Source organism: Heptranchias perlo, chromosome 10 (assembly GCF_035084215.1).
Source record: "Heptranchias perlo isolate sHepPer1 chromosome 10, sHepPer1.hap1, whole genome shotgun sequence".
NCBI classification, from domain to species: domain Eukaryota; kingdom Metazoa; phylum Chordata; class Chondrichthyes; order Hexanchiformes; family Hexanchidae; genus Heptranchias; species Heptranchias perlo.
Window position 1 is genome coordinate 6067797 of NC_090334.1, and position 26401 is coordinate 6094197.

The 26401-nt window shown below is 43.9% G+C and overlaps 1 protein-coding gene across 2 annotated transcripts in view; it reads right to left on the minus strand.

The window, feature by feature from the left end:
• Positions 1-21512, minus strand: part of LOC137326255 (transmembrane protein 87A-like) — a 53038-nt gene extending 31526 nt beyond the window's left edge. Inside the window, exons 1-11 of one of the 2 annotated variants that reach the window (XM_067991175.1) lie at positions 21353-21512; positions 19888-19985; positions 17424-17540; positions 17090-17140; positions 9097-9174; positions 7273-7468; positions 6541-6602; positions 5807-5990; positions 3679-3778; positions 2455-2548; positions 887-960 (exon numbers count right to left, since the gene is read on the minus strand). In XM_067991175.1, the coding sequence (XP_067847276.1) occupies positions 887-960; positions 2455-2548; positions 3679-3778; positions 5807-5990; positions 6541-6602; positions 7273-7468; positions 9097-9174; positions 17090-17140; positions 17424-17540; positions 19888-19985; positions 21353-21497 (1199 nt within the window). In that variant the 5' untranslated portion in view covers positions 21498-21512. The remainder of the gene's footprint in view (positions 1-886; positions 961-2454; positions 2549-3678; positions 3779-5806; positions 5991-6540; positions 6603-7272; positions 7469-9096; positions 9175-17089; positions 17141-17423; positions 17541-19887; positions 19986-21352) is intronic. The other variant, XM_067991176.1, reaches the window with a different exon arrangement.
• Between the last annotated feature and the right edge of the window lie 4889 nt (positions 21513-26401).

The following is a 26401-nucleotide window of genomic DNA, read 5'->3' on the forward strand; positions in this document are numbered from 1 at the left end:
GTACATCACCAGATACCAGAAATGTTACAGCAAACTTTTAATCAGAAATACTTTGCACGAGACCGTAGTGAAAGTTACCAGGCGCAAAATTGAAGTCATGTTATTTTTTCCCAAGCTCGTGTTCTCATACATTTACTCCCAGGAAAGTGGCCTGATTTTATGGTATAGGCATCAGTAACCCATAACAATGTTCCAATAAGGGTCTCAGAACATTCGTTAAGCTCATAATTCCATTTCACTTCAATTATTATAAACAAAAGCTCCCATCAAAGCAATGGTGGGCCGAGCCTGTTACATTAAGCCTGGTCACTTTCCTCCTTCCACTAGTTTTCTCCCCTCCTGAACAGACTCCTTGCTGGGGTTCGGTTCCACAGGTGTTGATGGGCTTCCACTATCTCACCCAAGTGCCCAGTGTTCGTGTGCGAGCCTGGATAGTGAGCATCAGCAGGCTATTCAGCCATAGAGAGCATCTCAGCTGAACCTGATCCTGAACTCACCAAATCGCCATCTAAACGAGCACTTCTCTGCATAGGAATGAGGACCAGGGACTCTAGGAAATATTTCCCAACCTAATGGCGCTTAGGCTAACCATAGTAGCTCTCCTGCTAACCTGACTGAGATCAGCTAAGTCATCATAGACCAAAAATAGAATCAATGCCCTCCCAGTCTGTCTATCTCAGCGATTCATTGCCTTAACTAGCACACAGCTTGACGTGGCGCTTTTAAATAGAAAAAAAGGTCAAAAATAACAGGAATGGATGGTGTCAAGGGTCAAACACGGTTTTCAGCCATTCTGTGCATGTAAGGACCAGGTCTAAAGATGAGGCTGATTGCGCAATCAGTATAACAAAGACAGAAGGTAATATGTGAGTATAATGTAAAGGATATCCACCAGAGTACACAGGAGTCGATCAGTGAGAGACTGATGTTCCCTACAAGAGCCAGGGTAGCAAGCGGGGCCTAAATCAGGAGCAAAACAGGGCCAATTTTAGTTATAGCGAGAACAATTCAGGGTGAAATGTACCTTCCAACAAGGTGGGATTACGGACCTATTTCTTAGTGAGCTGGCCAGTATGGAATATTTGTCCTTATCCTAACGACAATTCCATCTACACAGAAATTAAAATGCAATTTAAATTTTTAATGCGGCTTATCAACCCAGAGATGTTGGAAATTAATATAACATCCATCCAAAACCCTGGCATTACCTAAAGTGAAATAACTCTCTGTTCAGGATGGGTACAAGGAGGGAAATACATTGTGCTATCACTACTCTATGCCAAGAGCTTTAAAGTCTGCATCAGTTACCACCTTACCATAAAGTGCAAAGATTAAGACAGCTTGGCAGTGATACAGGAAGGCAAGTTAAAAAAAAAACAGCCTTGCGAATTGATTTTACCACTTCACCAGACACCTTTTTTTGTGTAGTGACTGCACATTAGGATCCCAAAGATTTACCAGCAGTGGGATGGGGCAGGACACAGATGCAGACCCAACAAAACAAACACATCAACTTACTGCACCAGAGTAGCAGGGTATAGCTTTGTACCTAGTCGGTAAGTTCCCAATCTCAGGCAGTCCTGCTTGGCAGAGGGTCTACTTCACAGGGATGAGAGCAGGAAGAGAGGAGAGGAGACAAAACAAAACTTGAGGGCCAGTTACCCTAGACAACTTGCGTGAATTCTTTTGGTCAGTCACTGGAGTGGCTCAAATTTCCCAGGAGACCTTGTTTTTAAAAAAAAAGTGGGAGGCAAATATAGAATAACATGTTTTCCCTCCCCACCCCCCCCTACAAAAACTCCCTTTGAAATGAATGCAGTAAAAACGACAAGTACATTTACTTGATGACTGCTAATAACTTCAGCATTTTCTGACTTGACTATGAGCTACAGATCCTGCTATTCCAAGAGACGCCATCTGCCACTTTTTCCTCTCACTCCAGCAGAAAAACCTCAATGGAAACTGAACATCGGGAAGTGGGAGACCGTTTATCATCCGACATTGTAAGGATATTGGTTTTGAAAAAGATCAGCGGCATGTATCGTAACAGAAGGCAAAAAATTCAGGCAATGGAACCAATAGGTATGTTTTACTAAACAGTGGGATACTTAAAATGCACGATAATTGGGGTGCTGCAGTGACCAAACGCACAGTGGAGTGGTAGAATATGGATTTGTAGCCTGAATTCCTGGTCCCATAAGCCCCTAAGAAAAAGCCACTAATCAGCTGAGAAGGCTGAAGAACGCCAACAAAACCAATTCTGAAACAAATGCTACAACTGGAATAGAGTTAGACAACAATGACTGAGAAGGCACTTATAATTTAAGATGATGATTTTTTTTTTGTTGAAGAAAATAGTTTGATGAGCTCCTGTGTCGTTCTGATCTTCTGCAGGCTCTATGGTACCTGTCCCAAAACACATGTATATTTGCCGGCTGTTTAAATGCTACTTACTCCAGTGACTCGAAGGATGCCTTCTATCGCTGAGAAAATTAAATAGAGGACTCCGACTCCAACAACTCTGTGCAGCATAGCTCCCAGACGAGGCCTGCGGCAAAGAAAACATCAGGAAAACACTTGTGTGTGGAGACAGAAAGAGATGAGAAAAAATAAGAGCGAGGGGTGGGGAGCACAAACAAGGGAAAGGAGAGAGAAAGGGAAATGAGAGAAAGAAAAAAATGAAGAAGGAGAAAAAAGAACTGCAAATAGACAGAAAAAGAAAATCATCACAATGGTCTGGGTTTGACTGAAATTCAGAACTCGAGGCTAAACATCAGGAGAACCCAATACCCCACCCAGCCCCTTCAGGTAAGGTTTTAAGTTAAATTTAAAATCACTTCGACATCAGTGTGTATTACTTCACATCTAGATGGACAGTATCCTGTTGACTGAACTTGGACCACAGGATTAGGACAGTCACCTATGATTCTAATCACCCTAGTTATAACCTGTGGTCCATATACATGCAAATATCCAAGAGTATTTGAGTGAAGTAGACAGTGACAGCAAACCCACATGTTGAACTGGGCTCTCAATAATTGGTGATTAGGCTTTGAGATACAAAGAACAAAACACTTGCGGAGTGAGGGAGAAAACCAAAGTGATGGGTTACAGTAAATACTTCCCTAGGCTGTAACTTTTACACTTGTTTGAAAACGCCCAAACACTGTGAAGAGCAAGTGTAGAAGGGTGTACTTAGTAGCCACATGGGTGAGGTACTGGACAGCAGCCAGCATCTGTGGAACTGTCCCCTACCATGAGATAGCAGTGAAAGGAAAAATGTACTTTCAAGGCCTCTAATTACCAATGTTTCATTTTAAACATTGTTCTGATGACCTTGTCAGAGAAGTGGCTGAGCCATGCTTTGTGGGGGAACTGAATTAACTCAATGCTCAATGGTGAGATTGCAGAGCGAGTAATCTTCACTCCACTGATGGTTAGTCGACAATGCCAGGGAGATGAATGTCACAGTTCCACAGATGCCAGCTGCCCTCCAGTAAGTGGCAATTAAGCACACTCTTCTATGCTTGCTCTTCACAGTACATGGGAGTTTTCAAAGGAGCGTAAAAGTTACAGCCAAGAGAAGTATTTACTGTAACTTATGTACATACATCAAAGCCCAGACACTAGTTATCGAGAGCTAGCAATCAGCATTGATAAAGTTTTGTTTTTACTTACTTCACGATTCCATATCCAAGACTGACTATGATGACCAGAACACGAGCCAGGGAACGCTTCAGTGCAGAGAGTAATTCTGCAAAAAGCACTGCTCCTTGCACTGGATTAAAGCACAAATTTAAAAAACAGTGCTAGTTACAAAGGATTAAAAGTGTAACTCAGTGACAACAGAATGAAATCTTGAGGCAACTCTATTTACTGCAAGCTCCAAAAGCAGGGCAATTGAGAAAGGCAGGTTTGGATTCGCAATGTGACTGGCACTGCAATGATTACCACAGCCTGGAGCAATGTGGCACAACAGAGGATCTGCACCCAATATTCCGGAGTTCCCCAGTCTCACTCATGCCAAGGTCAGGCATTTCCCCTATAGACAGCGTGTGAAAATAAAAGATCCTGGTCAGTCACTCTCATTCCAGTAGCTAGATGCAGGGACCGGGAGCATAGCAACTGCTTACCTTCTCCAGCGGGTACAATGCACGGCATGGGGTAAATTTAATTCCAGCAGGGTGTGCTGTTTTTCTACAAGACAAGTTATTACGTCGACGCTTTTAGAAAAAGATTCCTCTGAGATGCACTGTGATTGAGTAGTTTTTAAGCAACCCCTTTCCATGGAGGAAGCAGAGATCATTCGTAGTACAAACTAAGCAATGACATGAACTCAATTTATTTTTGGTGAATTTTTGGGATTAAGGTGAATGATGTCAGTAATAAGAATGTAATTTCGTAGATTATATGCAGAATATTCCAAAGAGACACTACGTTAACAGTCCTTTCAGCGCTGCGATCGAGCCCAAAATGATGGGGTACAACTCTTATCAAAGGTCCTACGAGAGAGTATGGGCATTTCCAACTCTGTCCATTGCACAAAACCACTTATAACTCCCCACAAACTGGCAATTTCACTTAGAGGTTACCAGCATGGCTGACGAGAAATGGAAATGAGACAGCAGTGCAGTACCAGATGTCCTTGAGTTTGGGGCTGAAACACACTGCGTGGACAGAGTATAGGGCAGTGCACTCTGCATCTAATCGTACTGTACCTGGGAGCGTTGATGGTGCAGTGAAAAGGGAGCTTTACTTTGCAGCCTAGGCTTCTCACCTCCACCTCTGATTTTTTTCAGTGGGTCTGGGGCGGTCAGAGCAAAAAGGTGCTTGGGGACACACTCCATTGCATCCCTACCCCTATGCGCCTCCTCACTTATTCCAGAACCAGACCCATCAGAGCGGCATCCATCTGCCAGTGTGCAGGCAGGTGTAGGTTAACTGCATGCAAACAAGTGAAAACAGCTTCCGTGTTTCCCGCCTTTTGCACTGTCGTGACGTTGGACGCAGGGGCCATCTGTTTGGCTTAAGCGACCAGAATTTAATGGTCAGTTGAAGTGGAGGGGTAAATATTTGTGCAGTTTGGACCTGTACACACGTCAGGGATAGGGTGGTCTAAATATAGAGTAAAGTACCTTCTCTTCTATTACAAGAACGGCTGTTATTCTTACTTGCTTCACAGGTGGCACTGCAACCTCTCCATAGAATCATAGAATGGTTACAGCACAAAAGGAGGCCATTCGACCCACTGAGCCCATGCCAGCTCTTTGTAAGAGCAATCCAGATAGTGCCATTCCCCTTCTCTTTCCCCATAGCCCTGTAAATTCTTTCCCTTCAAGTATTTAGCCAATTCCTTTTTGAAATCCAGGATCGAATCTGCTTCCACCACCCTTTCAGGCAGCACATTCTAGATCATAACAACTCACTGCGTAAAAAAATTTTTCCTCATGTCGCCGTTGGTTCTTTTGCCACTCACCTTAAATCTATGTCCTTTGGTTCTCGATCCTGTCGCCAATGGGAACAGTTTTTCTTTATTTACTTTATCTAAACCCTTCATAATTTTGAACACCTCTATTAAATCTCCTTTTAACCTCTGCTCAAAAGGAGAACAATCCCAGCTTCTCCAGTCTATCCACATAACTGAAGTCCCTCATCCCTGGAACCATTCTAGTAAATCTTTTCTGCACCCCATTAAAACAAACCCGGCTAAAAGACATATCATTCTCTCTAACCACGAGCACCACCACAGAAGATCTACTTATTTGACTGAAAACTTTGTTACGAACAGGATAGCAAGACTCCCTACCTGATTCCCCCTTGTATCGGATGCTCTGGTACTCTGCATAAAAGACAGCTTTCTCCAGCATTCCCAGAAATATGACTGCTCCAATCCAGAACTGAATGCGCAGGAGGTCCCTCCAGTAGCAGGCAGACCAGACCAGCCACAGAGCGCCAAACAGCACGTACACAATGCACATCACCATGAAAAACTGGCAGGAGAGAGAAGCAACAATACGAGTTTACTGCACAGTCTGTGCTACTACCATCCATCAATAATATATTTCACAGCTGTAGGTTCATTCCAGGACACAATTTATGTGAATCGGACAAAAAGATTAACACCAAGTTTGAACTGACTTGGCCCTGAAATGCAGTAAATGAGGAAGGTTTGACAGCTGGACTGGTTCTTCCACTATCATTATCACTCAGTCCCTCTCAAACTTTACACCAGTTACACAAAGTTTTCACCGGTGTTAAATGCTATCTTTTTAGTACAAATCTATTTATACTGATATTGGTTCTAATTACATACAAAATAACACAGGCAGGAACTGCCATGAAACACACTCCATGATTCTTTAGGGGATATTTTGGTTGGTTGAATTTGTATAGATAGTGCAGCTCACCACGAGCTCCCAGTTGGGAACAAGATGTATGGAAAACACCCAGGAGAATGCCATGTGCTGTCACGGATATTAAACTTCTACTGGACTGACTGGGGAAAGACACAACTCGCAAATACTTAATGGTAGTACTTACCATCATTAGTGGCCAGTCTGCAGGGGAGATGTACTCATAATGTCCTTTCATTTCCACTATCACTGAAAGATATAAAAGACATTGAGTGGACAACACAGATCAGACCCAGTGAGAGGTTCTTCTCCCCTGCTCTTGTTGCTATTTTCCGATAACATTCCCAGTCATTTCTTTTGATTCCCAATGTCATTTTGAACACTGACAGACCCCAGTTCAGGTGCAGCATACACCAAATTATCACAGATATGGGCCATTCCACTGAAGGCTTTTATCCAATCGCCCATCTTTCTCTCTGATGTTCATTGATCCCAATTTGCATTTTGTTCTCGTTTCAGAATTCCCACTTCTACCATGTAACCTTGGAACAAAATGTGAAACTCTCACATCCATTTGTGGTCCAGGCGAATATTAAATATCCCCATGGAACTATTTGAAGACCAAAGGGTTTTCCTAGTTCTCAATCACCAAAAGCAGATGTATGTCACATTTTCCAAAAGAGCAGTGGCTGCACTTTGTGGTAATTCGTTGTATGTGAAGGACTCGGAAGTTTCACAGAAGTGATCAAATGCTGTTAAGTGCATCATCAGGCTCATTTTAATTTTTCAGTGGGATCCTGGCTGCCATTTTTTCCCCACTCAAAGTGCTTCCAGCTTGGTTTGGCTCAGTATGACACGAGAGAGAAGGAAGTACAGTCTAATGCAAGTGACTATATCCAAGTTAACTATCAGTACTTACTTGTGAGTGCCAGGCCATCTTGCTTTGCTGGCGCAACATTCTTCTTTGTGTTCGCCTCCCCTTTACTTTCATTCGTCACTTGGTCAGTTGCTGTGGATTTGCTGTTTCCTTCCTTCTTTGACTCTTTCTGTGACGCTTGGATTTTAATTATAAATAAATATGGCCCATCTTCCCAACTTCTGAACACGCCTAAAGTCTGTTTAAAGGAAATACAGGGCACGTACAGCAATGAGCAAAGAACAACATTTTCATGCCCCTCCTCTTTACATTGAGTCTACAGCACTGATTATCCTTTGGTAATAGACAATCAAGGCAAACTTGTGTGGTTTTGCTCATATTGGGATAAATGACTGAGTAAATTACTCTTCAGTCACACTTGTTCATTTATATTAGTATGAGGGGTGCCATAGGGAGATGGGACAGGCTGCAACCTTCCCTCTAACATTGCCAGTTTGCTGTTACAGTTTAATTCCATTACCACCAGGATTACTATACCCTCTTATGTAAAACTGGATCGGTGAAAGCTTTGTGCACTCCACAGTTGGATGAAAGATACACTTGCAATTCATGCTGGTTATGTGCTTGTTTAGCTACTTGAGAAGTGCGAAAGCAATACTATTACAAGTGGCTCCCAACTGGCCGCTAACCATGTACAACTGAGAAAAAATAAATGGGGCGCACACATCTTGATTGGCGTGCTATTCTCTACAATACATTTAGGCAACTAGCCCTTTATTTCTGGAAAAAGGATACCAAGTGTCGGCCCAGGGAGCCTGTACTTGATACTTTTTGGTTTTCAGTTTAACTTTAGTCCAATAGCAGTCTGCGGCAATAGTATTGTTAGGCCTCATTCTTGACAAGCAGCTAAATCAATCAAACATGGAAATTGCCACCATTTTGGACGGATTGTGTTAAAAGTGCGACTGGTAAAACACAGCATGGGGCAGTTTAAACCAACATTGTTGTGACTGGTACAACCCCAGTTTGGATGTCTGGCATTGAAATTGCCCAGCCAGCTAAACAGTGAGCCACGGAGGAGAAAGAACAGAATCCGTGAGAAAAACAAGCCAGTCAACGAAAAAGAGAGGGAGAAAGAAAAGACTGCAAAACATATCAAATGGATTCTGCTCATTCACAGATTTCACAACTGTTTAGCCCTCAGCACTCACGTTTGGTTTTATAGTTTCCCCTGTAGGACAATGAGAACAACCTTTGAATGCCTCAAATCAGCCATCGCTAACCCAGGCATGGTAAGACTTCCTTCTTGGAGTTGCGGTGTTTCCTTCAGTACCCAAGCCCCACCCCTGGAACACCATCAAGAGGGTTAGATGCACGTAGACTCAACTCCCTGATCCCGATCTCAGATGAAGAATCTCGGCAGAAAAGCATTACAATGGAATGAATGTGGTTTAAAATGCCTCATTAGTTTGATTGGCCTCTGACCTTCATAACTCAGAGTCTCTGAGAAACCCAGGTGAAGGGCCAAAGCCTATCGTTCATGACTCCTCCAAGGTTGGAGATTAAAAGAGAGGAGATAAATGAGGAAATAGTGATTAGCTGACACATAGCTTAAGTTTTAAAACCCTGTAGATGTAGGATGTAAGGGGTTCCAGTCCTGAGGTCCTGTTATAAGTAGGAAACTACACAATAAGCCTAGATTCCACAAATGGACCTGGGTCCTCGGATTGCCAATGAACTGAAGTATCCTCATTTATGTAACTACAATAGTTAGCCAGCCAACTATACTTTGCATTGAAATTGTTTTAAGACATCAGTTTTAAGAAATGGTTCCCAGGTGAATTTGCACAAATCTGCACTACTCACCTCACGCCCAGGGAGTGGAGGTGAAATTGTTCCTACTGTTGTGTTATCTTTGTCACCCCCTTGTGTGCTTCTTGGATTCTGGAAACAGAAAGAACAGCTCTTTAATATTTTCAGGGTATTTTCTCAAACCTCCTTTTCAATTTCTTCTTCTGGTCTTGCAAAGCAGTGTTGAAAATCCTTGTCCTAATTTACAAATCTCTCCGAGGCCGTGCCCCAAACTCCTACTTCTAACCCAAACACCTCGTTCCTCTCACTCTTGTCCCAAGGCCCCCACCGGTGGCTAAGCCTTCAGCTATATTGTTCCTACTCTCTGGAATTCTTCTCTCCCTTCACCCCCAAGACATTCGTCAGCCTTGCTACTTCACTTCCTGCCTTTAAAAGTCTTCCAAAAATCTTTTCAATCATGCTATCGGCCACCTCTCCTAGTGCCTGGCATTTGCTGTCCTCTGCAAAACATCTTGGGAGGTTTACGCTAAAAGCACTATATTGTCGGGCTTCCTCTTGGAGCTAACAGGATAGGTAAGGGAAGCCCATGGAATAAAAGGGGCAGTGGCAGCATGGATACGAAATTGGCTAAGTGACAGGAAACAGAGTAGTGGTGAACGGTTGTTTTACAGACTGGAGGAAGGTATACTGTGGTGTTCCCCAGGGGTCGGTACTAGGACTACTGCTTTTCTTGATATATATTAATGATTTGTACTTGGATGTACAGGCACAATTTCAAAATTTGCAGATGACACAAATCTGGGAAGGTTAGTGAACAATGAGGAGGAAAGTAATAGACTTCAAGAGGACATACAGGCTGGTGAAATGGGCGGTCACATGGAAGATGAAATTTAATGCAGAGAAGTGCAAAGTGATAAATTTTAGCAGGAAGAATGAGGAAAGGCAATATAAACTAAATGGTACAATTCTAAAGGGGGTGCAGGAACAGAGACCTGGGGGTATACGTACACACATCTTTGAAGGAGATGTGTGTACGTATTCCACACTCTGTTCCCCTCCCAGTCGGGGAACACTTCAGCAGTCATGGACATTCATCCACCGACCTTCGGGTAAGCGTACTCCAAGGCGGCCTTCGAGACACACGACAACGCAAAATCGTCGAGCAGAAATTGATAGCCAAGTTCCGCACCCATGAGGACGGCCTCAACCGGGATCTTGGGTTCATGTCACGCTACACGTTACCCCACCAGCGAACAAATGTTATCTGTTTTTAATATAATGGGTCATTTGCTGGCTCTCTCTGCCTTCCGGATGTTTCTGCCTCTCTCTGTTTTTTTTCTCTGTTTTTTTTCCCTGTTTGTTTTTTTGTTGAATGTGTATTCGGAGGTTCTGCAGGTAACACCTCTCTGTCTGAACACGGTGATTGCCTTGGCAACGGGCAGTTGCAGGGGCAGTCTGTAAACACCATGTATTATTGTTCAATATGTATAAATGCGTAGGCTTCAAGGAGATCTTGAAACATTTGCCTGAGGAAGGAGAAAATCTCCGAAAGCTTGTGAATTTAAAATAAAATTGCTGGACTATAACTTGGTGTTGTAAAATTGTTTACAATCTTTGAAGGAGGCAGGACAGGTTGAGAAAGCGGTTAAAAAATATGGGAACTTTGTCTTTATTTATAAAGCCATAGAGTACAAAAGCAAGGAAGTTATGTTGAACCTTTATAAAACACTGGGTCGGCCACAACTGGAGTATTGTGTCCAATTCTGGGCACTGCACTTTAGAAAGGGTGCAGAAAAGATTTACTAGAATGGTTCCAGGGATGAGGGACTTCAGTTACATGGATAGACTGGAAAAGCTGGGGTTGTCCTCCTTAGAACAGAGAAGGTCTAGACGAGATTTGATAGAAGTGTTCAAAATCATGACTGGTTTGGATAAAGTAAATAAAGAGAAACTGTTCCCACTGGTGGCAGGGTTGACAATCAGAGGACACAGATTTAAGGTGATTGGCAGAAGAACCAAAAGCGATGTGAGGAAAAGTTTTTTTTAACGCAGCGAGTAGTTATGATCTGGAATGTGCTGCCTGAAAGGGTGGTGGAAGCAGATTCAATCGTGGCTTTCAGAAAGGAATTGCATAAATATCCGAAGGGAAAATATTTGCAGGGCTACAGGAAAAGAGCGGGGGAATGGGACTAACTGGATTGCCCTTACAAAGAGCCAGCATAGGCTCGATGGGCCGAACAGCCTCCTTCTGTGCTGTAACGATTCTATGATTCTAAGTTGCTGCCAGGCCACAGCTGCTGGCAACAGATGCTAGGTGTGGAGGCAGTAATCACTGTCCAACTGACCACTCAGTGCTGTTGGAAGTGCCTCCACTTGCTGTCTCTACACATTGGCATGAGTGAGGCTGGGTACGAGAGCCTAAAGGTTATGGTACTGGACTAGTAACCCAGAGCAATCACATCATGGCAAGTTGCGAAAATGAATTCAATAAATCTGGAAATTTATGGGCTGGCACCAGAAAAATAACCACGAATGCTTCAGATTGTCATAAAAACCCAACCGGTTCACGAATGTTCTTCAGGGTAAGAAGCCTGCCACCCCTACCTGTGGCTCCAGTCCCACCATATGTGATTGACTCAATGCAGTCCGGGCAACTCAGGATGGGCAATAAATGCTGGCTTGCCAGTGTCGCCCACATCCCAAATACAAGAGTGGGGTAACTGCGCACCACACAACCAAATCAAACCACATTAAACACTCCAATGAATATAGAAACATTGTCGTATTTTCTGATTCACAGCCACTTCAAACGTTAGCAGACTATTTAAATGGGGGCGGGGGCGGGGGAGGGGGACGGTGGTACAGCGGATCGGAGCAGTAACAGATGAAACCACAGACAAAAGCAAGCTTGGCTGTGCTGCTATTGGGAACTGTCAAGTGTGGGTCGGGTACAATCCCACAAGGAAAAGTGGAGGAACTTCCTGGCGATGTCTGTTTGCCAAAGTCACTCCAAGTCAGCAGCTTTTGCATTTTTGCCACAGCAAAAAGCACCTCTAAATAATGGTGTCACGAGAAATTCTCTGGCTTCACCAATTAAAAAAAAATTTCAGGCAATATTAAAAAGACTACAACTTCCCCCAAAGGCCTAGTGAGTAAAGGCCTGATATAGTACAGAGCAATACAGATTTAGAAGGCGTCAGGATTGAATCATAGAATGGTTACGGCACAGAAGGAGGCCATTCGGCCCATTGAGCCTGAGTATGGACTAGGGAGCGAAGAAAGAAGCCCAAGAAGAAAACTAAAATATATCAATCTGAGTTAAAAACGATTGCGGTGAAAGTGTCTCAGGTTTCAATAAACCATCACGGGTTTAGGTCATCAAGCTACAACTTGAACTTACGTAGCACCTTTAATGTAGAAATTATTCTGTGGTGCTTTAGATAGGGAGAGGAAGGAGGAAGAAAACGAAGAAAAAAAACCAAAAGGAACAGATGCCAAGCCCTGGTGAGAGCGCTCAGAGGTGACCAAAAGCTAGATCAGCAAGGTGGGCTTTGAGAAGGCTTTTAAAAGGTGGAGAGAGAAGTGTAGGGGAGGAAGGGTTTAGAGAGGGAGTGCCAGAGAGTAGGGCTGAGGCAGCTGCAGGCTCTGCCACTTGTGATGGGAGTGCAAGGAGGGCAGGATGCACAAATGGCCAGAGTCAGTGTTGGAAGGTTATAAGGCTGGAGAAAGTTGCAGAGTTAGCGTGGGGCAGGACTGTGCACGGATTTGAGGAGAGAGCAAGGATTTTAAGTTCAACACATTGGGGAAAGGGGAGCCAGTGTAAATCAGTAAGGACAGGAGAGAGGAGAGTGGGACTTAGTCTGGGGCAGGCTATGGCAGCTGTTTTGGTGGCTAAGTCTGAGGTAGTGAGAGAGTTTTCTGAATAATACTCGAGATTGTGCTCATGGCTGCAGCACTGTATTTTTAAAAATTAGTTTATGGGATGTGGGCATCGCTGGCAAGGCCAGCATTTATTGCCCATCCCGAATTGCCCTCGAGAAGATGGTGGTGAGCTGCCTTCTTGAACCGCTGCAGTCCGAGTGGTGAAGGTTCTCCCAGTGTTCTTAGGTAGGGAGTTCCTCTGAAGGAACGGCGATATATTTCCAAGTTGGGGTGGTGTGTGACTTGGAGGGGAACGTGCAGATGGTGATGTTCCCATATGCCTGCAGCCCTTGTCCTTCAAGGTGGTAGAGGTTGCTGGTTTGGGAAGTGCTGTCAAAGAAGCTTTGGCGAGTTGCTGCATTGCATCCTGTAGATGGTACACACTGCAGCCACAGTGCTCCGGTGAAGGGAGTGAATGTTTAGGGTAGTGGATGGGGTGCCAATCAAGTGGGCTGCTTTGTCCTGCATGGTGTCGAGCTTGAGTGTTGTTGGAGCTACACTCATCCAGTCAAGTGTAGCGTATTCCATCACACTCCTGACTTGTGCCTTGTAGATGGTGGAAAGGCTTTGGGGAGTCAGGTGGTGAGTCACTCACCACAGAATACCCACAGCCTCTGACCTGCTCTTGTAGCCATAGTATTTATGTGGCTGGTCCAGTTAAGTTTCTGGTCAATGGTGGCCCCCAGGATGTTGATGGTGGGGGATTCGGCGATGGTAATGCCATTGAACATCAAGGAGAGCTGGTTAGATTCTCTCTTGTTGGAGATGGTCTTTGCCTGGCGCGAATGTTACTTGCCACTCATCAGCCCAAGCCTGGATGTTGTCCAGGTCTTGCTGCATGCGGGCACAGACTGCTTCATTATCTGAGGGGTTGCGAATGGAACTGAACACTGCAATCATCAGCGAACATCCCCATTTCTGACCTTATGATGGAGGGATGGTCATTGATGAAGCAGCTGAAGATGGTTGGGCCTAGGATACTGCCCTGAGGAATTCCTGCAGCAATGTCCTGGGGCTGAGATGATTGGCCTCCAACAACCACTACCATCTTCCTTTGTGCTAGGTATGACTCCAGCCACTGGAGAGTTTTCCCAGATTCCCATTAACTTCAATTTTACTAGGGCTCCTTGGTGCCACACTCGGTCAAATGCTGCCTTGATGTCAAGGGCAGTCACTCACCTCACCTCTGAAATTCAGCTCTTTCCGCCATGTTTGGACCAAGGCTGTAATAAGGTCTGGAGCCGAGTGGTCCTGGCGGAACCCAAACTGAGCATCGGTGAGGTGGTTATTGGTGAGTAAGTGCCACTTGAAAGCACTGTCGATGACACTTTCCATCATTTTGCTGATGACTGAGAGTAGACTGATGGGGCGGTAATTGGCCGGATTGGATTTGTCCTGCTTTTTGTGGACAGGACATCCTGGGCAATTTTCCACATTTTCGGGTAGATGCCAGTGTTGTAGCTGTACTGGAACAGCTTGGCTAGTTCTGGAGCATAAGTCTTCAGCACTACAGCCAGGATGTTGTCGGGGCCCATAGCCTTTGTTGTATCCAGTGCACTTAGCCGTTTCTTGATATCATGTGGAGTGAATCGAATTGGCTGAAGACTGGCTTCTATGATGGTGGGGATATCGGGAGGAGGCCGAGATGGATCATCCACTCAGCACTTCTGGCTGAAGATGGTTGCAAACGCTTCAGCCTTGTCTTTTGCACTCATGTGTTGGGCTCTGCCATTATTGAGAATGGGGATGCTCATTAAAGTCCTCCTCCCGTTAGTTGTTTAATTGTCCACCACCATTCACAACTGAATGTGGCAGGACTGCAGAACTTTGATCTGATCCGTTGGTTGTGGAATCGCTTGGCTCTATCTATAGCATGTAGTCCTGTGTTGTAGCTTCACCAGGTTGGCACCTCATTTTTAGGTACGCCTGGTGCTGCTCCTGGCATGCTCTTCTACACTCCTCATTGAATCAGGGTTGATCCCCTGACTTGTTGGTAATGGTAGAGTGAGGAATATGCCAGGCCATGAGGTTACAGATTGTGCTGGAATACAATTCTGCTGCTGCTGATGGCCCACAGCACCTCATGAATGCCCAGTTTTGAGCTGCTAGATCTGTTCTGAATCTATCCCATTTAGCACGGTGGTAGTGCCACACAACCCATTGGATGGTGTCCTCAGTGTGAAGATAGGACTTTATCTCCACAAGGACTGTGCGGTGGTCACTCCTACCAATACTATCATGGACAGAAGCATCTGTGGCAGGTAGATTGGTGAGGACGAGGTCAAGCAGGTTTTTCCCTTGTGTTGATTCGCTCACCACCTGTCGCCGGCCCAATCTGGCAGTTACGTCCTTCAGGACTCGGCCAGCTCAGTCAGTAGTGGTGCTACCAAGCCACTCTTGGTGATGGACATTGAAGTCTCCCACCCAGAGTACATTCTGTGCCCTTGCTACCCTCAGTGTTTCCTCCAAGTGGTGCTCAACATGGAGGAGGACTGATTCATCAGCTGAGAGGGCGGTATGTGGTAATCAGCAGGAGGTTTCCTTGCCAATGTTTGACCTGATGCCATGAGATTTCATGGGGTCCAGAGTCAAAGTTGAGGACTCCCAGGGTCACTCCCTCCTGACTGTATACCACTGTACCACCACCGCTGATGGGTCTGTCCTGCTGGTGGGACAGGACATACCCAGGGATGGTGATGGAAAAGTCTGGGACATTGGCTGAAAGGTATGATTCTCTGAGTATGGGTATGTCAGGCTGTTGCTTGACTAGTCTGTGGGACAGCTCTCCCAATTTTGGCACAAGTCCCCAGATGTTAGTGAGGAGGACTTTGCAGGGTTGACTGGGTTTGGTTTGCTTTTGTCATATCCGGTGCCTAGTGGTTCGATGCAGAGTGGTCCTTATTGCGACTTTTTGTAGCGAGACTGTACAACTGAGTGGCTTGCTAGACCATTTCAGAGGGCGATTAAGAATCAAACACATTGCTGTGGGTCTGGAGTCACATATAGGCCAGACCGGGTAAGGATGGCAGGTTTCCTTCCTTAAAGGACATTAGTGAACCAGATGGGGTTTTACGACAATTCGGTAGTTTCACGGCCACCATTACTGATACTAGTTTTTTTTATTCCAGATTTGATTTAATTAATTCAATTTAAATAACTAAGACTGGAGTTTAACTGTTCCACAAATCATATTTCACATGCGCCCTCGCACCTTAATTACTGAAGTGTTAAAATAATGTTCAAAAACAAATACTGTAAGCCCTTACCATAAAACCCAGGTGAAGGGCCAACGCCCAAAGTGCAGACAACCAGCAAGGGGTAAAAAATTCAGCACAAAAGCGAAGGTAAAGTTGGAAGTAGCGTTGTCAGAGAGGGTAGATATGGGAGGGGAGGATGGGAGAAGGAAGAGGTCTTGCCCTGGCTCTAGGAGGCCTAGAGTCAAACAGTAAAGGAATGGAAGCTGATTTTCTATCGTGCAAATGCTGGTTCCCAACATGTGAGCCTTGTACAGCATCCGGTCTTAGCAAATCTGGCAGCTTAATGTGCAGTGTTGCTCCTGACTGAGAGAGGCTTGTGGAGCGGATGTTGACACACAAACACAACCTAAACCAGCTGGACATCTGTGCGTGACTCAATCTTTTATTTTAAACTGCATTACCCAATTCTTCACACCATTGTTTTTTTAACCACACGGTATAGAGTGCATTCCAATACCGTGGAATGCACTCTATTGCATTCCACGGTATTGGAATGCACTCTATACCGTGTGGTTAAAAAAACACGGTATAGAGTGCATTCCAATTCAGCACAAAAGCGAAGGTAAAGTTGGAAGTAGCGTTGTCAGAGAGGGTAGATATGGGAGGGGAGGATGGGAGAAGGAAGAGGTCTTGCCCTGACTCTAGGAGGCCTAGAGTCAAACAGTAAAGGAATGGTAATCAGCAGGAGGTTTGCTGATTACCATTCATGGGGGGGGGCCAGCAGAACACAATTTACAGCCTAGATGTGGAGCCACTGGGCACTTGTTGACATGTGAAGAAGGAATTAGAGTTTTAGAACTGAGATGTTTAACAACCGATGAATTAAAGGGGGTATATAGCATTAAAAATTAACCCCAAGACCCTCTCACCTCTTTCAGGGGCTCCAATTTCTTCACGTGGACTGAAGATTGACGGTAGGACTGAAAAAGAATAACGGCATTTTTACCTTGAAGGAAACTGCACACCCCGCACTACAGAATCCCACTGTTCCGATCCCCTCCTCACACTACAGAATCCCACTGCCCTGACCCCCTCCCCACAATCTACAAAATCCCATTGACCTGATCCCCTCCCCACCTCACTAAGTTATTATCCCCTCCCTCCACAATTCTACAAAATCACAAACGATTCACTCCCACTACATCAAATGATTTCTCAGGACACCTCTAGTCAGGCAGTCGGCAGAGACTGTGTGTCAGATACCTGTAGCTTTAAGAGCTCCGTGCAGTTCTCAAAGACGATGAAATTCTGAGCATAGCTTCCAGACCAGCCTCCATGTACTTCTCTGTTATTTTCAAAGTACACAATATTCTGCTCATCCTGCAATACATTAGAATATGGAAATAAGCAAGCAATCAAAGGCTTCAGTGTTTCATTGAGGACGGGGGGTTAGGAAAGGAGGAGGAGGAGAACGGGGTTAAGTTCCTTTATATTAAGTGACCATCAGCAGTCATGCATTACTTCTGCTGCCGACACACTATCTGTCCAAAGATCTACATAACAACCAACACACTTCAAACTAATTCACTGTACGTGAAGCGCTGAGATATTTGAGAGAGAAAGACTTGCAATTATGTAGTGCCTTTCATGACCTTAGCACTTTTGAAGCGCAGTCACTGTTGTAATATAGGGAAACGCGGCAGCCAATTTGTGCACAAGCTCCCACAAATAGCAATGTCATAGTGACTGGATAATTGTTTTTTTTTTAAAAATGATGTTGGTTGAGGGATAAATATTGGCCAGGACTCCCCTGTTGTTCTTCTTCGAAATAGTGGCCATGGGATTTTTGCATTCACCCAAGAGGGCAGACCGGGCCTCGGTTTAATGTCTCATCTGAAAGACCGCACACCTCTGACAGTGCAGCACTCCCTTAGTACTGCAGTGAAGTGTCAGCCTAGATTTTATGCTCAAGTCTTTGGCGTGGGACTCGAACCCACAGAACTCTGACTCGGAGGCGAAAGTGCTACCCACTGAGCCATGGCTGACAAGAGGTGTGATCAGGTGCTATATAAACGAATCCTGTCTTTGCTTTTTAACTTCATGCCAAGGTATTTGGGACCACGAGCATTATTAGCATATATGCAATACACAGGACTGCTTCCTGCTGTCCTCCCAGCACGTCCTGGAGGCACTGGCTGCATGCTGAGAGACTTGGTCACGGGCCTCTTGGTGCCCAACATAAAAACAGCTTTTTAACATAATTACACAAAAATAAATTTTTTTGGAAATCCTCCAGTTATAAAGAGGCCTCATTGATCCTGATATATTCTGCCCAGTACCCGATCAAAAAGTGCCAGTGTGTTTTCAAGGCAGCAAATTCTCACAGCAAGTGAACACATCTTCCTGAACGCTTTTAGTGTCAATGCAAGTATGGGGATTAGCTGATGCCTGAACCGAGAGTTTCTCTTTAAACAGACTCTTGTCTTCTCCTTCCAGCCAACTAATGTCACAGGTGTCCCAACATTGTCCCTTAATACGAGTGTCATTTCTGCATTGAGCATGTTTTGGTTAGGTGATGGGAGGAACATAGGAACAGGAGTAGGCCATTCAGCCCCTCGAGCCTGCTCCGCCATTCAATTAGATCATGGCTGATCTGCACCTCAACTCCATTTTCCTGCCTTTGCTCCATACCCATTGGTACCCTTACCTAACAAAAAATCTATCGATCTCAGTCTTGAAAGCTCCACTTGTCCCAGCATACACAGCCTTTTGAATTCAATCATATGATTACCATTAGTTAATAATCTAACAGTAAGGGAATATTTATTTAAGTCTGGCTCATTACTCATTGCTAAATCTAGTATGACCTGCCTATTGCTGGGTTAGATTGAATTTACATCACAAACAGGCCATTCGGCCCATCTGGTCTATGCTGGTGTTTATGCTCTACAAAAGCCTCCTCCCACCATGCTTCATCTAACCCTAGCAGTCTATCCTTCTATTCCTTTCTCCTTCATGTACTTATTATCTATAACATATTGCTCCAGAAAACTATCTTGAATGCACTCAAGAAATTCATCACCTTTCTGATTTGAGCTACTCTGCTCTTCCAAATCTGTGTGGAAATTAAAGTCTCCCATTAAAACAACTCTGCTTTTGCTAGAAGCCTCTCTAACCTCAGTGAGTACATTCCACCACTTCATTGCTGCTATCATGAGGCCCGTAAACAACTCCCATTACAGTTTTAAGACCTCTTATTCCTCAAGTCTAACCATGGAGTGTCCGCTGATTGCTTTCCCTTACCTAAATCTGTCTCTTCATAGGTCCCCCTGCCAGACTTGCTGATCCTCGTGCCTGTGGACTAAATGAATGGGGAACAATGACCAAGCTGGGATTCAATTCTGTTCCCGCTCCTGTTACTTTCCAGAAAATGCAATACCAGTAGGCAGTGTTCCCCCCCAACAGCAAGTGAAAGAGCCCTATTAAAATACAACTAATGGCCTATATTTTTCTGCCCTCTTCCTCTGTCACAAGAACTTCACTCGGCACTTCTCAGTGGCATAATCAAAATGTGTGAGCGCACAAGCGCAGACCAACATTTTATCGTGCGTCACTCTAGAGACTCTCCAGTAAGACACTGATTGGAATTGTAGCCTGTGACAAAAGGTTGGCGAATGGCACTGCAATATAGTACTTTCCCGTCCAAACCACTGCAAATGAGACTTACTGGCATGTTGAAGACTTCATTGTAGCAGTGTGAATACCTGAGGTACCAGGAGACATTAAAAGTCAGTGAGGAATCACATGTTTTCCCATCATTGAGAACTAGAGGCAAGAACAACAGAAGAGAGAATGAGCAGCAGTCTAGTCAGCAACACACTGTTTCTAGACACTTTTACAATAGTTCTTGGGCTTTGGAGGAGCAGTGTTTAAGAGACCCACAACCTGAGAGCAGGGCTCTCCCCTTGTTACTGCACCTTATGTCACGGTTCCTTTTGACAGACAACAGAAACAGACCGATGCACTCAGCACCTTTGACCTGTGTTCTCAGGAGCCATAAAATTCAGCAGGCAGAGTTCATCTGGTTTATGTACCAACAGCATCAATATAAAAATGCCGTATTAGGTCTGCTATTTACACCCAGTGGGAAATATTAGCCATTTAAACGACAGGTACCGAGACACACTGTGGGATGGTGCTGGGAGAAATGCAATTAATCTAACCCACAATGAGAAGTACAATTTTTAGAGGGAGGCAGGCCGGTAGCAGGAAATGTCTCCGAGCAGCCCTCAATATTCTCTCTCTTGTGGAGAAAGCTTCTCTTTGCACATGGGAGGAATTAGTAAAGTGCATGCAGGGAGGGAGGGTTGTGAATGTTGTACTCTGAATTTAACAGCACTTTAGCATTCAGAATTGCAACCCTGAGGAGATCACCAATCACGAGTATAATTGTGCACTAGGATCATGGATGTTGCAGAAGGAAACTGCATTGCAAGATATCAATCACCTCTACTGGCCCAAGAAAATACTCTCACCGGCAGCACCAAGAATTCCTCAGATTATGCGCAAGTCCAAATAATGTTGGAGCTCAACAAATTATCCTTATTCCTAGCATCAGAAACACATCCCCACTTTGTTCACACTGCCCTCCACGCACAGCCTCCTGCAGGAACAACTTCTGATGTAACCCACTGGAGTCAAAAGGGGGAAGATTTCCTTGGTTTGTCATGTTGTGGTGAAATCATAAGCCTGCTCATAACTGCATGACAAATAGTGCAGTGTCAATCTTCACCAAAGCATTCAAAAGGTAATTGGCTTGATTCCTAATTCAGTAGAATTAAGCAGATTATGGGCCAGGGAAACGGTCAGAATATGTCTAAGTGAGTGGCCATTCCTACGTTCTTATATTATCTAGTGAGCAGCTCTGTAGCACAGTGCATCAATAAACCTCAAGGCTGTGTTCAGGCACATGACCACACCCTGATCTCTGGCCAGAGAGAGGTGCTGAGTACAGGCTTCGGGTTTCCCTTGAATGAAATATCAACCAGCTCACTTGAGCACCTCATGGAGGACAATTGCGGATCAGCTTTCTTAGGGCACAGTTAATTCATCTCTTGCCAGCACCACGATACTGTTGCCTTACGCCTTCCACCAGCATTTTACACACAACCCTAGTAAAAACTATTACTTACATTTTAAATAAATAGTGCTGTCATTGAAAAGAGTCTTCCTGAATGTATAATTAGAATTTAGCTGAAGAGAAACAAAAAGAGAAATTAATTTCATATGAGCAGTGAAACTTCGCAACACTGTGAGCACTGAAGTGTTTTCAACCATTAGCCTGTGCCTGTCAGTATAAATTTTATCAGAGTATCTAAGGACATTTAAATTCAGGGAACGTATAGAGCCATGTTTTACAATCCTTGGCCATCTGAAAAAAAACAACCTGGTTTCAGCTTTGATTCTGCCTTTCATGGACTCGCCCCTCCCCAAGTCTAACTTCCTCCAGCCTTACAAACCCCACCCGAACTCTCCATTCCTCTGGTCTCATCTGCATCCCCCATTCACTTCACTCCATTAGCAGCCGTGCCTTCAGCCACTTAGGCCCCATGCTCTGAAATTCCCTCCTTAAACCCCACCATCGTCTTCTCTTACTTTAAGGCCCTCCTTAAAACCTACTTGTGGGTCATGGCAAGTTGGATGATGTGCTGTTTTATATGAACACGATGTTATACAGTGCAACATGTGATGTACTTTTAGGGCCACTGATTTACAGTAGCTGAGTAAGTTGATTTTTTATTAAATGGTATTCTGTGACACATTGTAATGAAGAATACATTAACGTGGTGACACATCAGGCATCCACGGGGTAGTGTGGGTAGGGGATAAACCCCAACTGACCCAAATGTCTGGCAGGGGGTCATTGTGGGAGGGTGGTGGAAGAAAGGAAATGAGAAGCTAGGTCTGAGCTGGCAAACTTAAGGTCCGACCACTACTATGGATGACAGAAAACTAGGTCATAGCCCGAAATCAGAATTGGGTTGGCCTGGTAGCCCCAAATATTGATTGGAAAGGAGCAGGTAAACTCAAATCAGGTGAATGGGAACAGGTAAAAAAAAACTAAGATAGTGGGCAGACTGTGAGACACAGCAGTGTCTCCTTGTGTTGGGAGGCGTTCAAAGTAACAATAAGTACAGAAAACAATTCTTAGTTTAAAAGCATTTCTAAAAGCTATCCATGTAAGAGAGTCACGACGCAGGAAGTGCACACTGATGCAAGACTTAATCACATAGCATAATGCTCCAATTATAAAATGGCAAATCCTCCGACTTACTGTAATCAATGCCATGGAAGGTGTGCTAGTATGTTAGTGTTTCTTGATGGATTCATTTGAAGAAAGACAATGCTGGAGATTCAAATTATAGTAAATAGAGCTTTCCAGCAAAGCTATGGAGTCTGTCAAACACCCATTCTGTGGTTTTAAGGTACACATGTAGACCTCATACTGTTAATGGCAGTTACAAGCTTCTTGGCTTGGTCATCACCTCAGATTTATACAAGTGGCAAAGATGGTACAATGGGAAACTTTAGGAATGCAAGGATGAGAAAAAGTTGAGTGAGGTGCCTGACTGATCACCATTACCAACTTCAGTGTAGAAAACTGATGTCTGTTCAGTGATAGAAAATTGTTGACATTACAGAAAATGAATCTCTTTCCATTGAACTCAGTGCAGTCCAAAGGGAGACGCAGCAATAAACTAAATAACGTATGGCTCAGCAGAAGAGCCACAAGCTCCAATATCACAAACTTGTGGCTGGGCTGTCACATTAATAAAGCTGTGAGGACCCTATTCTCATTTCTTGCCTCCAGACTCACCCTGCTGCTGTGCCACTCGACGTGAGTTTGAACAGAAACGCACTCAAAATGCTCTGAGAATGTGCCAACACCTGGTAATCACTTCAAGGAGGAAGCAACTGTAAACTCTGAGGCAATTTTAACCCTGCTATATGCGAGGTGGGCACAGTTGTTCTACCTATGACCTACATATTAAAGAGTGCTAAGGGTATCTTTGTAAAACCACAAAGAGGAAACCCTGAAATGTCTGAATGACCAGAAAGTCCTGTTTACTCAGGTCTAAGCATCCATCTGAACTTAATCCTCAATTTGAACATCACACAAATATTTCTTGGTTCAGTTTATTCTTGGAATTAAAATCACATATTGGTTAGTTTTAATTCTTCCCCTTTCCTAATGTTGAACTATATAATCAGAAGAGTAAAATACAAATCAGAGGAAGTTGTGATCAAACTGTACAGTGCTCTGGTCAGACTGCAACTTGAGTACTGCGTCCCGTCTGAGACACCTGAGAAATGGAGAGACATTCAGACTTTAGAGGCAGTGCGGAGAAGACGCATGAGGCTAATTCCTAGTGTCGAAGGACTGAGCTATGAGGAAAGACTGGGGAGACTTAAGCTTTTCAGCCAGTGAGAGGTGATCTTAGAGATAGATAAGATAGTAAGAGGAATGGAAAAGGTAATTCCAGAATATTACGTTACAAGAGTAGGACAGGCTAGTAAAAGGTAAATTTACAACTGATGTTAGGAAATTCCGCTTCACACATTAATCAACATATAGGAAGAGAGGTGGAGACGCCAACCCTGGAATCTTTTAAGAAACAGTTACATGCTGAAATGGACCAACTTTAGGGTCTCTTTGGAAAACAACTTGCATTTGTATAGCACCTTTAATGTAATAAAACGTCCTAAGGCACTTCACACGGTAGATGAATTAAGATGCAATGAATGGCCTTCTGCATCTATAACTATTTTGTGCTCTTCAACGAAGAAAGAACTTGCATTTATATAGTTTTTCATGTTCTCAGGACATCCCAAAGTGCTTCGCACTCAATGAATCACTGCTGTCTTGTAGGTAAGATTCTCGTTCTCACCTTCAAATCCCTCCAAAATCTCCTCCAGCCTCACATCTGTACGCACACCCTCCTACCCTCCAGTATCCAGCTACTTCTCATTCCTCACACCATCAGTATTTCCCCTTCCATTCACCTTACACCCACCCACTCCAAACTCTGTCTTGCTACCTTTCCTTCCTACCTTCAAAAAGCTTTTTAAAACCCTCCTCTTGGACTGTGCTTTTGCCCAGCCTGACCCTTAATGGAAGTATAATCAGACAAAAATGGACATCGAATCAAATGTTATCTTTTTGAAATATATTAATGACCTGGACTTGGGTATAGAGGGTATAATTTCTAAATTTACAGATGACATGAAACTTGGAAATGGGGTGGATAGTAACAGACTTCAGGAGGACATAGACAGATTGGTGAAATGGGCAGACACATGGCAGATGAAATTTAATGCAGAGAAGTGTGAAGTGATGCATTTTGGTAGGAACAATGAGAGGCAATATAAACTAAATGGTACAATTTTAAACAGGGTGCAGGAACAGAGACCTGGAGGTTCACATACACAAATCTTTGAAGGTGGCAGGACAAGTTGTGAAGGCTGTTAAAAAAGCATATGGGATTCTGAGCTTTATTAATAGAGGCACAGAGTACAAAAGCAAGGAAGTTATGCTAAACCTTTATAAAACATTGGTTAGGCCTCAGCTAGAGTATTGTATTCAATTCTGGGCAGCACACTTTAGGATGTGAAGGCTTTTGAGAGGGTGCAGAAGAGATTTACTAGAATGTTATCAGGGATGAGGGACTTCAGTTACGTGGCTAGACTGGAGAAGCTGGGGTTGTTGTCCTTAGAAGAGAGAAGGTTAAGAGGCGATTTGATAGAGGTGTTCAAAATCATGAACGGTTTAGATAGAGTAAATGAGAAGCCATTTCCAGTGGCAAAAGGGTCGGTAAGGTGATCAGCAAAAGAGCCAGAGGCGACATGAGTAACATTTCTTTTACGCAGCGAGTTGGAATGCACTGCCTGAAAGGGTGGTGGAAGCAGATTCAATAGTAACTTTCAAAAGGGAATTGGATAAATACTTGAAGGGAAAAATTTACAAGGCTAGGGAGAAAAGAGCAGGGGAATAGGACTAATTGCATAGCTCTTTCAAAGTGTTGGCACAGAAACAATGGGCCGAGTCCTACTATGATAATGGTAGGTTATCCACGCAAAAGTGATGCAACACAGATTTACTGTAAACAGCTGTGGCACCTGCAATTTGTTTTTAAAATGGAGAACTTATTCCAGTAACAAAAACGTTATTTAAAAATAATTTGCGGTGGCAGATACTATTTTTAAGCAGCCAGTTACCAGGTACTCAATAACAAGGCTGTGCTGCCTTCATGGTTAGGTATCTGCAAATGTGGGTGGTACTAGCTGGGCAGAATGGTAAATACAGATTGTGTCAATAACACATCTGTGGGTACAGGACACATTCTAACAGGAAGCATGTACACATATAGCTGAATGTAAAAATGTCACTGGTTGACTCAATTGGCAGCATTCTTGCCTCTTGATTCAGAAAGTTGAGCATTAAACTGAGGCATTGTTTGCTTGTTCAGATAGAAGTAGAAAAATACCACAGCATTCTTTGTTTTGAAGAGCAGGGAGTTCTCTCAATTTCCTGGTCTAGATTCATCACTCAACAAACACCCTTAGCTCAGTGCTTGTGGGAATTTGCTGTGTGCAAATTGGCTTCCACATGTACCTAACTAACAGTAGCGACTACATTTCAAAAATGATCCTTTGGCTGCGAGACATCCTGAGCACGTAAAAGGCGCTATATAAATGCAAGTTCTTCAAATTGGCAATGATTACACAAACTACATGGAGTTCCCTGGCTGATGGGCCTGTGCTCCAACAGCAAAAGTGGCACAAATCTTAAAATTAGAGCTAGGCCATTCAGGGGTGATGTCAGGAAGCAGTTCATCACACAAAGAGTAGTGGAAATCTAGAACTCTTGCCCCAAAAAGCTGTTGAGGCTGGGGATCAATTGAAAATTTCAAAACTAAGATTGATAGGTTTTTGTTAGGCATGGGTATTAAGGGTTACAAAATCAAGGCAGGTAGATGGAGTTAAGATGCATATCAGCCATGATCTAACTGGTGGAACACTGCTATATACAGACAGGCTGCTTATCTTCTGGTTTTGCATAGTGCTATTATGAACGTAATTTTGTAGGTAAAAATTAAACTGAAGCTCAAGATGATTTACTCAAGGTAATTAGAGATGGACAATAAATGCAGCCCTGCTAATGTTGCTCGTATCCTGAGAAT